The 14,270-nt window shown below is 30.3% G+C and overlaps 2 protein-coding genes across 3 annotated transcripts in view; both read left to right on the top strand.

Moving 5' to 3' along the window:
- The window catches only part of LOC145313603 (iripin-3-like), a 423,989-nt gene that overhangs the window by 390,440 nt on the left and 19,279 nt on the right, over positions 1-14,270 (top strand). For both annotated transcript variants that reach the window (XM_080153073.1, XM_080153074.1), the window contains exons 2-6: positions 9,481-9,616; positions 10,764-10,834; positions 11,595-11,646; positions 12,044-12,117; positions 14,043-14,113. In XM_080153073.1, coding sequence (XP_080009199.1) covers positions 9,508-9,616; positions 10,764-10,834; positions 11,595-11,646; positions 12,044-12,117; positions 14,043-14,113 — 377 coding nt within the window. In that variant the 5' untranslated portion in view covers positions 9,481-9,507. The remainder of the gene's footprint in view (positions 1-9,480; positions 9,617-10,763; positions 10,835-11,594; positions 11,647-12,043; positions 12,118-14,042; positions 14,114-14,270) is intronic.
- Positions 1-14,270, top strand: part of LOC145313609 (mitochondrial import inner membrane translocase subunit Tim8-like) — a 131,067-nt gene that overhangs the window by 59,339 nt on the left and 57,458 nt on the right. The gene's annotated exons all lie outside the window — the stretch shown is intronic.

Raw genomic sequence — 14,270 nt, forward strand, 5'->3', positions numbered from 1 at the left:
AGTTGCAACACTTTATACTCTTTATTACAAAGGAAATTCCAAACATTTCTGTATGCAGAAATTTCTCCCCTTATTTAATTTTATACTTTTTCTTCTTTAGTTCTTATTCTTTTCTCTCTCTCTTTTTCGTTTTCTTTCACTACTTCCTTTATCCTTTCTTATGAATAATTCTCTATTAATTATTTTTCTCTTTCTCTATCACTCTCTTTCTATCCCCATCCCTCTCTGTCTTATATTCTTTCTTTTAATCTTTTTTCTGTGAAAAAGATATAAATAAAACACAAATGATCTAATTTAGAATAAATGTAAAACTAGCATAATCAGACAAAATCTAAATTCCACGAAATGAAGATTTAGAAAAGAATCATTTTTCTTTTTTTGTACCAAAGATTGCAAAGATATTCTAAGATTCTAAATGTCTGTCCGTCCGTCTTTTACCCATGGTTGTCTGCTATTATAGAAGCGTGTTTAAATATCTTATGAAGATTCTTTTGAGTATCTGCTTTAGATTTTAGTGTAAGAAGATATGTAATTTTCTCAGCTGCTATTGAAGATTGTAGAGATAAATGAAATCTATTCTTTAATACACTATGTCCATATGTATTGTTATTCGTGTAAATTAATTTTAAGGATGCATGAGCTTCACTTCTTATGGATGTTGTAATTCTTGTTATTTTCTTGAATTTTCTTTCTCTTGTTTGTGTGAAATTAGATCAGACAAAAGCGAATATTATCTACAAGATATAGTGTTGGTATGTTGGTTGTTCTAAACTATAATACAAAGTAGGAAGTGTCTGTCTTGTCCGTCTGAAGCTTAAGATCTCAGTACCCACTGATTCAATTAAACTTTACTCTTGGGGGAATACATATATCTACTGGTCTTTTTAATTTTTTTTTTTGTAAAAATAACAATTACAGAAATGAAAACTAATCTACATCCAATTTCTTCTCCCATAAACATAACCTACCAAAGAATTTAACATATAGCTTGAAAAAATTAGTTTATCGCCCATTGTCACATAACTGTTACCATAGTCTTTAAGAAGAGTATTTTTTAAAAACGCACAGAACTTTGGTTTTGGCTTTTTTAGAGAATCGAAGTAACACAGTATAACACACAATTAGCCAACCATCAATGTATTGCTTTTCTATATAGAAGATAATTTGTTTTAAAATATAGAATGGTGATTGTTTGCTTTGTGTATATGATTTAATAAATATACGTGCCCGCAGATACGGCTCAGTGGTTTAACGTCCGCTTATCTGTTGGGGAGGTGTCGGGTTCGAGTCCCCAGACCGCATCAATACTAAAGATGTAAAAATTAGTACCTACTGCTGCTCTTTTAGGCGTTAAAGATTTGGAGTAAGAGTAGGGGGGAAGCCTTAGCCCTAAATCAGGTATGCATGGGTGGTCCTTAGTATGGTACACTAGTGATAAAAAAAACTTTGCTCAGTCATAGGTTGACTGAAAAGTCCCTGTGGACTAGCATTGTGTAGTAGCTAGCTAGTGTGTTACTGGGAGTCATCCTTGAATACTAGGTTGACTGAAAAGTCCCTAGGATTTGGTGTGACTTCATTGTGTCGTTGTCAAAACAGCGCCACGTCCTGTGCCTTGATTGCATTAAAAGTCGCAATACTATCGTGAAAAAAATCACGAAACCTTAACTAACCTTAACACCATCTATAAGGTTGAAGTGTAGATTACCCACAAGTCCTAATTTAAGTGTCAAGGGAAATGATGGGAAGGATGCAAACTCGAATCCACGTCATACCAAAGACGTTACAAATGGTACCTACCTGCTGTTTGGCACAGGACATCAAAGAGTTTGAGTAGGGGGAATGCCAGTCCAGGTGCAACTCACCCACACGACATTAACATTAACATTATTAAATCTACGTAGGAAGTTTCAGAAAAACAAGAATGGCAACATCCATAAATGCGAAGCTCAAGGGAATAGATAAAGAGGCAAAGGAATTTTGTTTAGTAGGATTCATGATAATTTTAAATGTAGAGGGTATCTTCATACCAGGTTAAACATCGACCATTTGAAAAAATTTTCAGTTAAAGACAGGCAAAAGACCAATAGGTGGAAATCTCTGCTTTTGAAAATGGTAAAATGTTAAGTCATCTTTCCTTAGTTTTTACAAGAGATAAGGGGATAGTTAAATATGATAAATAAATAGCGAAATATTGAAATTAAAAATAAACAAGGATAAAAACCCTTATAAAACAGAGCCCAATCAGCTTAGAAATCAACATTACACAAATCACGTAAAAAGGAGTATTAAATTGATTCAAGTAAAAAATCAAAGTATCTTAAAATCAACATGTTTTGCTTAATATGTTTTGTTCATTTGAAGTCGATATGTCAATTCTAACATGCTTAGATTAACGATCAGTGATTTCTGTTTTGTACGGACATACGGATGGGCTGACCCAAATTTCAGAAAATAGTTTTAAATGATGCTCTTTTTAAACCAATGGCAATAAGAAACCGTATATTGTTTACAGTACTTAAATTTTAGGTCTTTATTCCTTTACCCAAAATTTTGTTTTCATAAAAACGCACACTTGACTCACAAAAGCACAAGCACAGAGCCACATCCGTATAGGTGCAGCAATATTTTTGAAATAGGGTTTCCGTATATATTAAGAAACATTCTTATGTGTGTATTTAATAGAATTCTTCAGATTAAATCCTTATATAAAAGTAATAGGATGTCTGTTTGTAGCGAAGGAATTCTACAATTCTACAATTTAAATTCAAACCTGTAGAAACCTGTTTGTCGCAAACCACTGAAATGATTAAATTTTTCAATTTTATAGAAGCTTCGCATGTTCAGAAGGATGGTTTTGGCTATTGTTATTAATATAAAAAAAAACATTAATTAATGTCATATTGCATTGTTTGTTAAATATTTATTTTATTTAATAATCGCGCAACCTTAAACTCATAAGATTTTTCAGCTATAAGCGTTACAATTATTTGATAAGGGATTATTTTTATTCATATGCAAAAGATTACAAAGGTATTATGAGATATATAGATTAGAAATGTAATAAATACACAATAAACAAAAACTCCGTGAAGCCGCTGCCATTATTTTGGAAGTTGACCTTTATGTAATTATATCAAATAAATTTAGATATTTCATTAAAAATGCAGTTAACTTTGTTTTTAGTTAATTTTAAAGTTCTAGGAGCATTAAGAGCCGGTCTGTCGACACATCTACCAACAAGTAAGACTTATAGAATAGTTTTACTATTAAAAAAGAATAACAGGGTTACAATGGACAACAAGTTAATTCTTCATTCCCCCTACCCTTAATTAAATTATCAGAGCATCAGAAGAAAATAAGCCTTAAATTTAAAACACTTGTGTGCAAAAAAAAATCCCTAAAAATGGATTGTCTGTTTAGGAACAGGTTTAGACATCAAGTTGAATTTTTAAGTTAAATATAATATGACGATATCATTGAGGCTTATACGCGGCTGCCTAGCCGTGTTAATTACTCTTCATTTATAGAATATCAAATAAAATAATAAAAGCATCATAAAAACATCTAATTAATATAGTTAACAAATACCACAGAACAACAAAATACAACTAGCAGAAGAAAAAAGAGGCAAATTTACCCTGCTTAAACTAGTTAACATAGAAACATATTGATTAATGTTGATTTAAAGAAAAAAAACTACTTTATGAATAAAATTCTCCTTTTGATAGATTAAAACTATATCGAGAGGTGGTATGTTTTAAACTTGAGGAACATTTTTATTTTCCTTAGCAGAAAAACCTAAAGTAGTAAAAGCCCCATAGATTGAACCAAATTTAACTAGTTCAGAAATACCAAATATATTTCTGAAATACCATGCATAAATATTAAATCAAGTAGCTTGTAGAAATATCTGTTTGTGTGTGTGTGTGTGTGTGTGCATGATTTAAAAGTTGGAAGGTTGATATACTACTTCTCTCTTGTAAATTTATCTAATTGACTCCTGTGGTGAAGATTTCAATGAGAGTATGTTAAATAGATTATGTCTTTAAGAAAGGTTATTTTCTTACAAGAAACTTTGAGAGAAAAAAATAATATAAATTTATGGAAAAAAAGAAATTTTAAAATATTATTCTTCAGGTTGATTAATGTATCTAAATTATTTACTTGTAAGAAGTTGTCTGTCAAAATTCAAAATAAATGTTTCTCTGTTTCATTTTCGGGGTGTTTATTCCAAACCTCTTGTTTTTCATATAATAAATGAGCAAACAATTAGTTATTTACATAAAAGTGCCAGGAGAGAACAGGAAAAAAATACCCCCCCCCCCCCACCTCACTACTTTTTTCCAAAATGAAATAAGAATAATATGGAGTAGTTTCTTTCCTTATGTTTAACTCCTGCAGGGCAATCAAACCTACAGAGCCTGTATCTGCGGTGCCGTATACCTATAAGGCGACCCTGTATCTATTATTACCTAATCTAGGCACTTTGAGAGAAACCAAATAAGTTTTCAAATTCTTTCCATCCATAAAAGATGTATTTAACTGGTTTAAAACAAATCTTAGTTTTTTTCTTGAGCTTAAGCTCCTGTGGTATGATAGTTTAATTCGCTATCTATAATTTATGATTGTTTAAATTGTATGCACAGTTTTCTTTATTTTGATGACGATGATATTTGGGAAACCCAGAGTTTAACAACGTGAAAGACACGACGGCGCAAGATAGAAAGATCCACAAAATTTGGACATGATTGATAACAATATAATAAAGTGAGCATGCGGTTTTCTATTTTGATTCAGAATATGGTCCTCATCTTGTGCCATGTTTACTGTCAAATTACTATACAGAAATATAAACCTTATCCATATAATAAAATTTAATTCTAAAGTGTATCCAAAAGAATTTTAGCGATAGAAAACACATTTTTTCTTACAGCTTTTCTGATTTCCTTTATAATATTTTAATTTAAAAATATTAGTCTCTCTCATTGAGTGACAAAGAGAGATGGAAATAAAGAAAATTAGAGAGATATATAGAGATATAGTTAGATAGATAGATAGAGAGAGAGAGAGGGAGAGAGAGAGAGGGAGAGAGAGAGAATGAGACAGTGAGAGAGCGGAACCAGATTTCTTTTTAAAATCCTTGCATTGAGCACCATCCCAGGGATACAGGAAAAATTAATTAATCTTAAACCCAATGTGTTATTATAAATGTACTTATAGTATCTGGAGATGAAAGAAGGAAGAAAAGATTGTAGATTAATTCTACAGAATTTTTTCTTTTCTTCCCTGGTGCCTCCATCTCCTTCCACTTTTTATTTGCATCTCGCGCTTATGTGCGTTCATCATACCCCTGTCATTTTGTCTGTGTTTGTTTCTGTCTGTCATTCAAGTGTGTGTTTGTGTGTGTGTGTTACTGCCTGTATCGTAGTTTGTGTGAAAGTTGCTACTAAACTCCTATAGGCAGACACACAACTAACTAAATATTATCAGATGAAAATAATTGTATAGTTCTGAATCATATCTTTGTCGTACAGCAACACAAAACATTGAGAACCAGTGTACTCAAATAATGTACCAAATTACAAGTGAAAATACAACTATTTAGTTTTATTTTTTCAGTGTTATCTAAATTTTATCCTTTCAGATAAAAAAAACCTTAAAAGAAATGACAATTCACTGATTGTTAAAATGGTATTAAAATTAAATTTGATAGTTTCAAAGTTAAATGAAAATTTTCTTGAACACCTTAACCATTTAAAACCTAGATTTCAATGTTCAATTAAAACAAAAAGTTATTAAACGAAAATCTAGCTATAATCTTTAAATTGCTTTTGTATTTTGGCTTTTTTTATTAGGATTATATTTTTTTTAATGCTGTTAAACCCTTTTACTTTGGTCTATAGACTTTCTTCCGTGGATATTTTGGATACCTCAATCCCTCCAAGTCCAGTTAGCTGTAACCAACCCACCCATAAATAATTTCCTACAAATACGAAACTTACGTTTAAGAGATCTTAAATAAGGCACAACCAGGCGCAAAGCTAAATTCCTGACAACTGATACGAAATCAATGTCACATTGTTATTTTACACTCTTCCTTATCAATTCAAACATACATGTTTATCATATTTCAAAAGGATTAAAAAAGAAGTGGAATATAATACACAACACATACATACATAGATATAAATCATGGAAAGAGGTACATATCTATAATACAAAGTAGAACGATGTCTGTCTGTTTGTCTGTGTGTCTGTTTGTCTGTTTGTTTGTAGCGAAGGATCTCGCTAACCGCTGAACCGATCGTGTTCTCCTTTACAGGGTAGCTTCTCATAGGTCCCGGGAAGGTTTATAACTATTTTCTTGGGGAGTGGGACACCCCCAACCCCCCCAAAAAATAAAAATACCCCCCAAAAAAACAAATTAATTTCTTTTCTTTTTAAAATTAAAATTAAAATAGTGGGGTTGACTACATCCCCCCCCCAAAAAAAAATTCTCCCCCCCCCCCAATTTTTTTTGAAATTTTCCTTTAAATCTAAAATACGAAAAATTGGTTTGATCAAACCTCTTAGGGCAAAGCCCCTAGAGGCTAGGGGCGAAGCCGCTAGTAAGTACATAAAGAAAAACTCTTTTCTACTATTAAAGACTATGCAAAACTATTAACTATGTAAAGACTAATAATTGTTATTATATTTTGGCAAGTTGTAATAAAGATATATGGGAAGCGAACATGTTTGAGGCACAATATTTTTTCTAAAATGTATCCACAAAGTTAATTTGCATGGCAGACGGACGGACATACAAATATACCGAAATAAAGAGTAGCTGCGCTATTAAAAATGAAATATAGATGACTTGTGATAAAACCTTTGGAGTTGTGATAAAGCTTATTGAATTGTGATAAGTGGAGCGTGACCGTCACCATTGTTAATTCACAAAATTCGCAATATTGCAACAAAAACAAGAACGATTTTATACTATTTCCTTCTTATTTACATCCATATTATCTATATAAGAATTGAATTGGTTGAATTATTTATAGTTCATAAACTTTACCATTGCACAGTGGGATCTTTTGCCAAAAAACGGGACATTAAGGGTAGACAAAAGTAAACATCAATAAAAAAGCTTGTATTTGACGAAATGATGTAATTTCTTTTGCTTTAACTCAAAAATAACATAAATTTTGCTCCTGTTAACTTCTAATGTGCATTTGGTATGTACGTCTTGCTGTTTTGGAGGAGCGAAGCTACCCTATTTTTAAAAAATCTATAAAACTTCATAACTTTAGTTAAGATAGGAATATTTTAGCAAAATCAACGCCTATGCAAATATTTCTTCAATGCAAACAATGTTTGTGAACATGAATATAGCGTCAGGTGCACCCAGTTCGAGTCCCGGCATTTTAAGGTAGGTCCAGTATAAGTAAAATAGGACACTTATAAGGAATGTTTTCAAATGTTTTTTTTACAGATATAAACAACAATAACATAATTTTCAAAACACTTTTGATTTTGTGTTAAAACCTTTATTCTAAGTCTAGCTATCTTCATTTAAAGTTTGTATAAGAATATAAACATAATTACTAATATTATATTCTCTCTCAAACGTATATTTTTCTCTCTCTCTTTGATGCGTATATAATGTTTTTGCAATATTATAATTAATTCGCACATTTGAATTTCTGCTGGACCAAAACCAGTTAGAAATACAAATTTTTTTAGAACACATGAAATTTAGCAAATTTAATTGCTAAAATATAAGTATTTATAAGTCATTTTTATTTAACGACTCCTTTAACCCTTAAATGTCCATTAAAACCGCGAGAACGGCAAAAATCGTTAAAAATCTCGCCAACGGCGGCAAATAACGGGGTAACGGTTGGCCGGAGGCAAATAATGCAGAAGTAAAGAAAGTTCCGCCTCAAAAAGTTAGAAAACATTGCAGAGATGACTTTGGGCTCTAAAATGACTCCTTCCCCCTCTAACGGGGGGAAATTTGAAATTAACAAGAACAAAATTGTTCAAACCATGCAATGTAAAATGCTCAATTACTCAAAAACGGACAAGAGGCCCCAGGTTGTGAAAACTGTTTAATACACAATACATGTTGTATATTGATATTATTATTGCAAAACCCGGGGCCTCCTGTCCGTTTTTGTGTAAAATGGAGAAAACTGATTTTTTGGGGTTAAAAATCTTAATATTTTTGGTGAAATTTTCTCACAAAATGTCAATTTACACCACCAAAAAAATATTTTTTTAAAATTTTTCTTTAATTAGACATTGGTACAGGTATCTGAAAAGTACCTCAATCAAAAATTATTTTCATAAGATGAACATAAATGTATTTTTTGTTGCTTTGAAAAAATTGTGTAAAAAAATCTGGAAAATCATCAAAACTGAAAAGAAATTTTTCACTACCTTTTTTAAAAAATGGCATAAATCCGCCAAAAATGAATATTTTTTAAAAATTTCTTTTCTAGCTGTCTACTTACAGCCATTATTAATTCCTAGGATAGATAAAAGTCAATTTTAAATTTTTTGGATGTCCCGATTTTTTTTAAAAGATCCCACTGTGCATTGGTCAATTACTGTGTATACTGGTCTCTCATTGGTCAACTTTATTGTATGACGTCATTTTTTGGTGCTACTTTACGCTGTCTAAAGCTGTAACCAAAAACTGAATTAATCCAACAAAATTTTTGGTAATTTCAACAGAATTTTTAGAGATTTTGAGGGGCAGCACATCGTGGTTAAGACGATCTTTATCTTCCCTTCAAATATTATTTTAGATTTATTTTGCTTGTTTTATAATGTCCTGCAGACTATCAATCCTCTTTCTTCTCAACTCTAAGCTCTGACAAGTATACTATCTACATCAATTATCCGAAACATCGTCATTTTGTATAGCATTATACCGTCTGAGACTATAAAGTGGTTTATGCAGAGACTCAAACAAAAACCTTACCGTATATTTAATATGCCAAAAATTATGCAAAATTTGTTTAGGGTTTCGATTTATTATGTCAGCACATTTATTGATAAACTTTGATTCCCTTTTTTAATTTGTTAAATTGACCAAGAGTGAAAATAAAAATATTATTTAGTTTTATTTCAGCTCTAAACTAGTTAACAGCCACATAAAAATGAGTCATTTGGAATATTTACATTTTTTCTACTCTTCTCCATAAGAACTAAATATATGTATATAACTTAGTATTTTGCCTTTTTTTTGTCTTCAGTATCGCAGCAACTCTACAACTACAGCATGTCAGTCTGGCAAACGTCCTCTATATAATATATTAGCTAATGAAAAAACTGGGATGTTTAGTTAATTATGGACCGAGGCAAAAGTTACTTTACGTTCTTTTTTTATTTCTATAATGTTTTAGAGCTTGTTATTATCATTCTCTCTATTTTATCTGTGTTTGTATTTATTCTATTTACATTTTTTAATTATATTTCTTTTTAAATTTCAGAAAACAAGAACATAAATTAATCAAAATGCGGAAGTTATTACTGATATGTTTATTAACAGTTCCATCAATAAATTGTGAATCTATTCTTTCCCAAGGAATAACAGATTTTGCCCTACAGTTATCATCAAATTTAGGTAATTTTGTTATTCGCTACTTATGGATGTTGTCATCCTTGTTATAGTACAAGTTTTATTTGCCCACTTTTTATTAAATTTATGAATTTTACATGAACGATGAAGGTGAAATCAATCTACATCCCATTCTTTCTCTAAGTAATTTCAACAACCTAAGTTAGAATTCCAATCTTTAAGATTTGGGGGACGATTAATTTATCATCCATTGTCTCCGATGGATTTGACACCTACAGAATAGCTATTTTTCCCATAATTTTTTATGTCACACATTTATAACAACATGCAATAATATATATATATATCTCTACTGTTATGAATTAAATTTAATAAAAGCTTAGAATTTTTATATAAACAACTTACGAACATTTCTCTTGTGAATTTTCTCTTTTGTTTATTTTAATTTTCTTTAGCGTCATCGGGAATTTCCCGATCATTAATTTTTTTGGAGATTATGAAGAAAAATTCCATTTTACATTTAAGATGTTTGAAAGATGATTGTTTCTTTTAAATTGTTTCCAATTAGTAGCACAGTAATAACAAAATTTTTTAAGATAAAAAAAATAAACTATGATAAATATGGAAAAGGCAAAGGAAATTTTGTTAAACAGAAAATTAAATAACAGCACGAACCACATTTTATTTCCTCTATTTCACTTATGGCCATAAGTGAATTTGCCTTTATTTATAGTAGATTAATAGCTGAATGGACAAAGAAACAGATTCAATTATATGGTAGCTGCACTACAAAAAAAATATAAAATTCATGGTTTACAAATTTCAAATGAATGATTTTTTTTCTTATCTTTTTTTCTTCAGAAAAAAAATTATGAAAATGACGAAAAAATGTGTGAAATTTGTTAAGTACAATTGCACCAAACTATAAGTTGAAAAAAAAATAGATTTTTATTTCACATCATAATGGTTTCTAATTGTTTGAATTCGTTTTGTCAGAGATAAAAAAGATATTTTACAAAAAAAAAATGTATATGGTTACCAGAGATCAGTAGTTGCAGTCCCAAATAATTCAGCCGCGTGGCTTACAAACACCTTTCTTACACAAGCCGCGCGGTTTAGAAAACCCTCAGCCACACTCAGCCTCTCTCACAATACCTAAAAGCTTCACCTTAACAAAACCATTTATTTTCAGAATTTTTAAGTGACAGCGTTGGGAAGAATTTTGTTTGGAGCCCGTATTCTGCACATTCAGCTTTCAGTCAGGTATAAATATGATAGTAGGACAGACAGACACGTCAAGTAAAATAAATAAATGTTTGGTTTGAGTAAAATTAGAGATTATGGAAACAGATTCCAATAAAACTAAAAGCTTTATGAGCAAATAAATGGTTGATATGATAAAAATTTATTTTATTTATTCTGATTGAAATTAAAATCTAAAAGTATCTAAAAGTATCTGACATGTTATACTTATCTTGCTTAGTACGTAGATACGCCAACTTTTTAGAGGTTGCGAGCCAATATTCTTATATTGTATAATTCGGGCTCATTTAACTATTTGTGAAAAAATTTAAATAAAGAATTAGTTTAATAGATAAAATACACACATATCTTACGTTTGAAATTATTTATCGTCTATTACCCTATCTCTTCATGTCTTCAAGTTTTACATAAATTGTGTATTCTTTGTCTCTACCCAAAGTAGGAAAATTAAAGAGAAAGAAAAATATTGAACATACACAAAACAATTCAAGTCTTGACAACGTCCTTTTCATTTAGTTTGACTTTATAACATCTGTATGGAAATAATATCATCTATAAGTCTTTCTGTCTAAATGTATGTCCAGTAAGATATCGTAAACGGCTTTAAACGAGCGTCCGTCAATTTAAAATAAAGGTTCATTATTGGTCCTAGGCAGGTTTTAAGCTAAAAATGAAATGCAACCCTTTCTCTATGCTCGGGCACTGGTACTATTGAAATAATTGAGTCCCATTTGATATGAAAGATAATGTTTTATGTCAGGTTTTACTTGGAGCTAATGGTAAAACTGGGTCAGAAATGGCAGATGTATTAGGTAAGCAAGCCTTTTACTCTTTATTATATCTCTACATATTTATATGGCATGTATTTCTTAAATGCTTTGTAATATGTAATCGTGTCATAATTACCTGTGAACACCTAATCACAAAACTACACAAGCCCCTTTTTAAGTTCTTTTACTGTTTAAAGTTCATATTCCAATAAAATACAATATCTTGTGATCATATATAACTATGCAGGTATACATATTTCCAAATAGGTATTGATCTATCTAATAGAAAAATTACATTTCTATTAATTTAAAAACATTTTGGTTTCTCTTCACTATATTTAAAAAGACTTATATTTTATGATAAAAAATGTTGATTCCCTAATTCTCTAATATCTAAGATTCCTTATCTAAAGTAAAAACTGATATTTGCTTTCGTTAGGAATCAAGAAGGAGGATACAGCAATGTATGAACAGCTTAGAAAATCTGTTAAATCTGGAAATTCAACTCTCAAGGTAACAAAATAAAATAAAGCTGAGATTTCTTGTAATCCTGAGGTGGGTTTTTGAACCAAGAATACCGCGTTTTTTCGACATTTTTAGACCTGTCGTCTTCGTTCAATCAATCATTATTATGAAAATGCTCTGTAGGATTTAAACAGAGTATGCTACTATTTATTTAATTATTTCGCTTTTGTTGGTACGGCTTTATAGAAGAAAAATAAATAATCTTAAATCCATTTTTGCTGTATATATTTAAATTAATGCATCTTTTTAGAGCTTTATTAGACACTAGCGGCTTCGCCCCTAGCCTCTAGGGGCTTTGCCCCAAGAGGTATAATTACATCTTCTATTACTTACCCAGCAGAACGGAACGCAAATTTTCGCACCTACCCAGCAGGAAATTATTTTTCGTTTAAATAACGAATTCCCAAAGGTCTAATGTGTTCTCAAGAAAATTACTACTGGTGCTGCTCATAGTCTAATGTGTTCTCAAGAAAATTATTTTTTTTTGGGGGGGGGGGGTAAATTTTCATTTTTTGGGGGGGTTGGGGGTGTCCCACCCCCCAAGAAAATGGCTTAAAACCACCACAGGACCGATAGGTATATACCCTGAAGTGTAAAATCCAATCGGTTCAGTGGTTACCGAGATCTTAAGCTTCAGAGGGACGGACAGACGGACGGATGGACAGACATCAAGCTACTTTGTATTATAGATAATACAAATGACTTAAATAATAATTTTAAAATTTTGAATTCCTAAGTTGTATACTCTGTTTAAATCCTACAAAGCATTTTCATAATAATGATTGATTGAACGAAGACGACAGGTCTAAAAAATGTCGTAAAAACGCGGCATTTTTTTGGTTCAAAAACCCAATTCTGTAATTCAGGGCCTTTCCAGGAAAATTAAATAGTGTCCTAAACTTTCGCATAACAGTGATTTACTTTGGACTCTAACAAAGCGTTTGTTAAAAATTGAATTGATTTTACTATTTATGATAGTGTTGTTCCAATAGCATGTATAAGTGTCTAGCATTCTTTGACAAATCACCAGAACTTTAAAAATAAAGACAGAATAGCTGTGCTCCTTCAAGACCAACTCTTGATTTCATTTAACTAATACAGTTTAATATTGAGTAAACTTGGATCTTAAGAAGAAACTTTGATTAGCTTCTAAACTTTTCTTCAAAAAATGTTAGCTGAGTAATTTATCCAAAAAAAGAAGGGATACAGCATCGATTTAAATAAAACCTTAATCAAATTCTTAAGATTAGTGATTAAACAATTAGAAATGTTATAAAAATATTGTATGACAATTGTCATAACTTCATAAACTATTTATTATTTGTCAATTTTATTTAAAATAGTGTTTACAGCAAGGATTGGAAATTAAATGATAAATGTAGTTAATAAATGGAAATAACTTTTCGACATTAATAATTCAGTCATATTACAATTGATAATAAGCATTCCAATACACACATTAAAGACATCATAGTGACAGACTATTTGACTTGCAAAAGTTATTGAGGCAAAATAGTTTTTTCTTATGATGAAGTATCCCTGTTCCCTTACTCTCTTAATCAACATTTTTACTCTCAACTTCACCTTCAACTTTTCATTCCACCTTTATTTCTTTCTATACTTTACAATTTAACACATATTTACATTCAATATATATATAAATTTAAATAAACAATAAGAAAAGTAATTACAAATTAAATGTTAATTTAAAATTTCAGTAAAAACTTCTTTTTATTTTTATTTTGAATATGTATTGTTTTCCATATAAACCTGTTAATTTAAGTTTTATATTTTTGCCTTTTCGAAAAGATGCAAGCTAAACATGTTATGATAGTATTCATACATGAAAGAAAGAAAAATTAATTATATGAATTTAAGACAAATTTGCTTTGTAAAAATAATCTCTTTTTTAGATTGCTAATCTGCTGGCCCTTGCCAAAGATTTTAAACCAAAAACTGAATACTCACAAAATCTGCTAAGAAGGTAAAAATACACCATTTAAAATTTAATAACATAATATTACTATATGGTGTAAACCACACCCTAACCCCTTCGATAAAATAGAAAAATGAAAAGTTGGATTCTAATTGTCAAAGCAAAGTTGTTTTCTCTAGGTTATGTAAATTTGTTACAGAATAAA

The sequence above is a fragment of the Acartia tonsa genome, chromosome 3 (genome assembly GCF_053477335.1).
Source record: "Acartia tonsa isolate MP-2025a chromosome 3, ASM5347733v1, whole genome shotgun sequence".
Lineage (NCBI taxonomy): Eukaryota > Metazoa > Arthropoda > Copepoda > Calanoida > Acartiidae > Acartia > Acartia tonsa.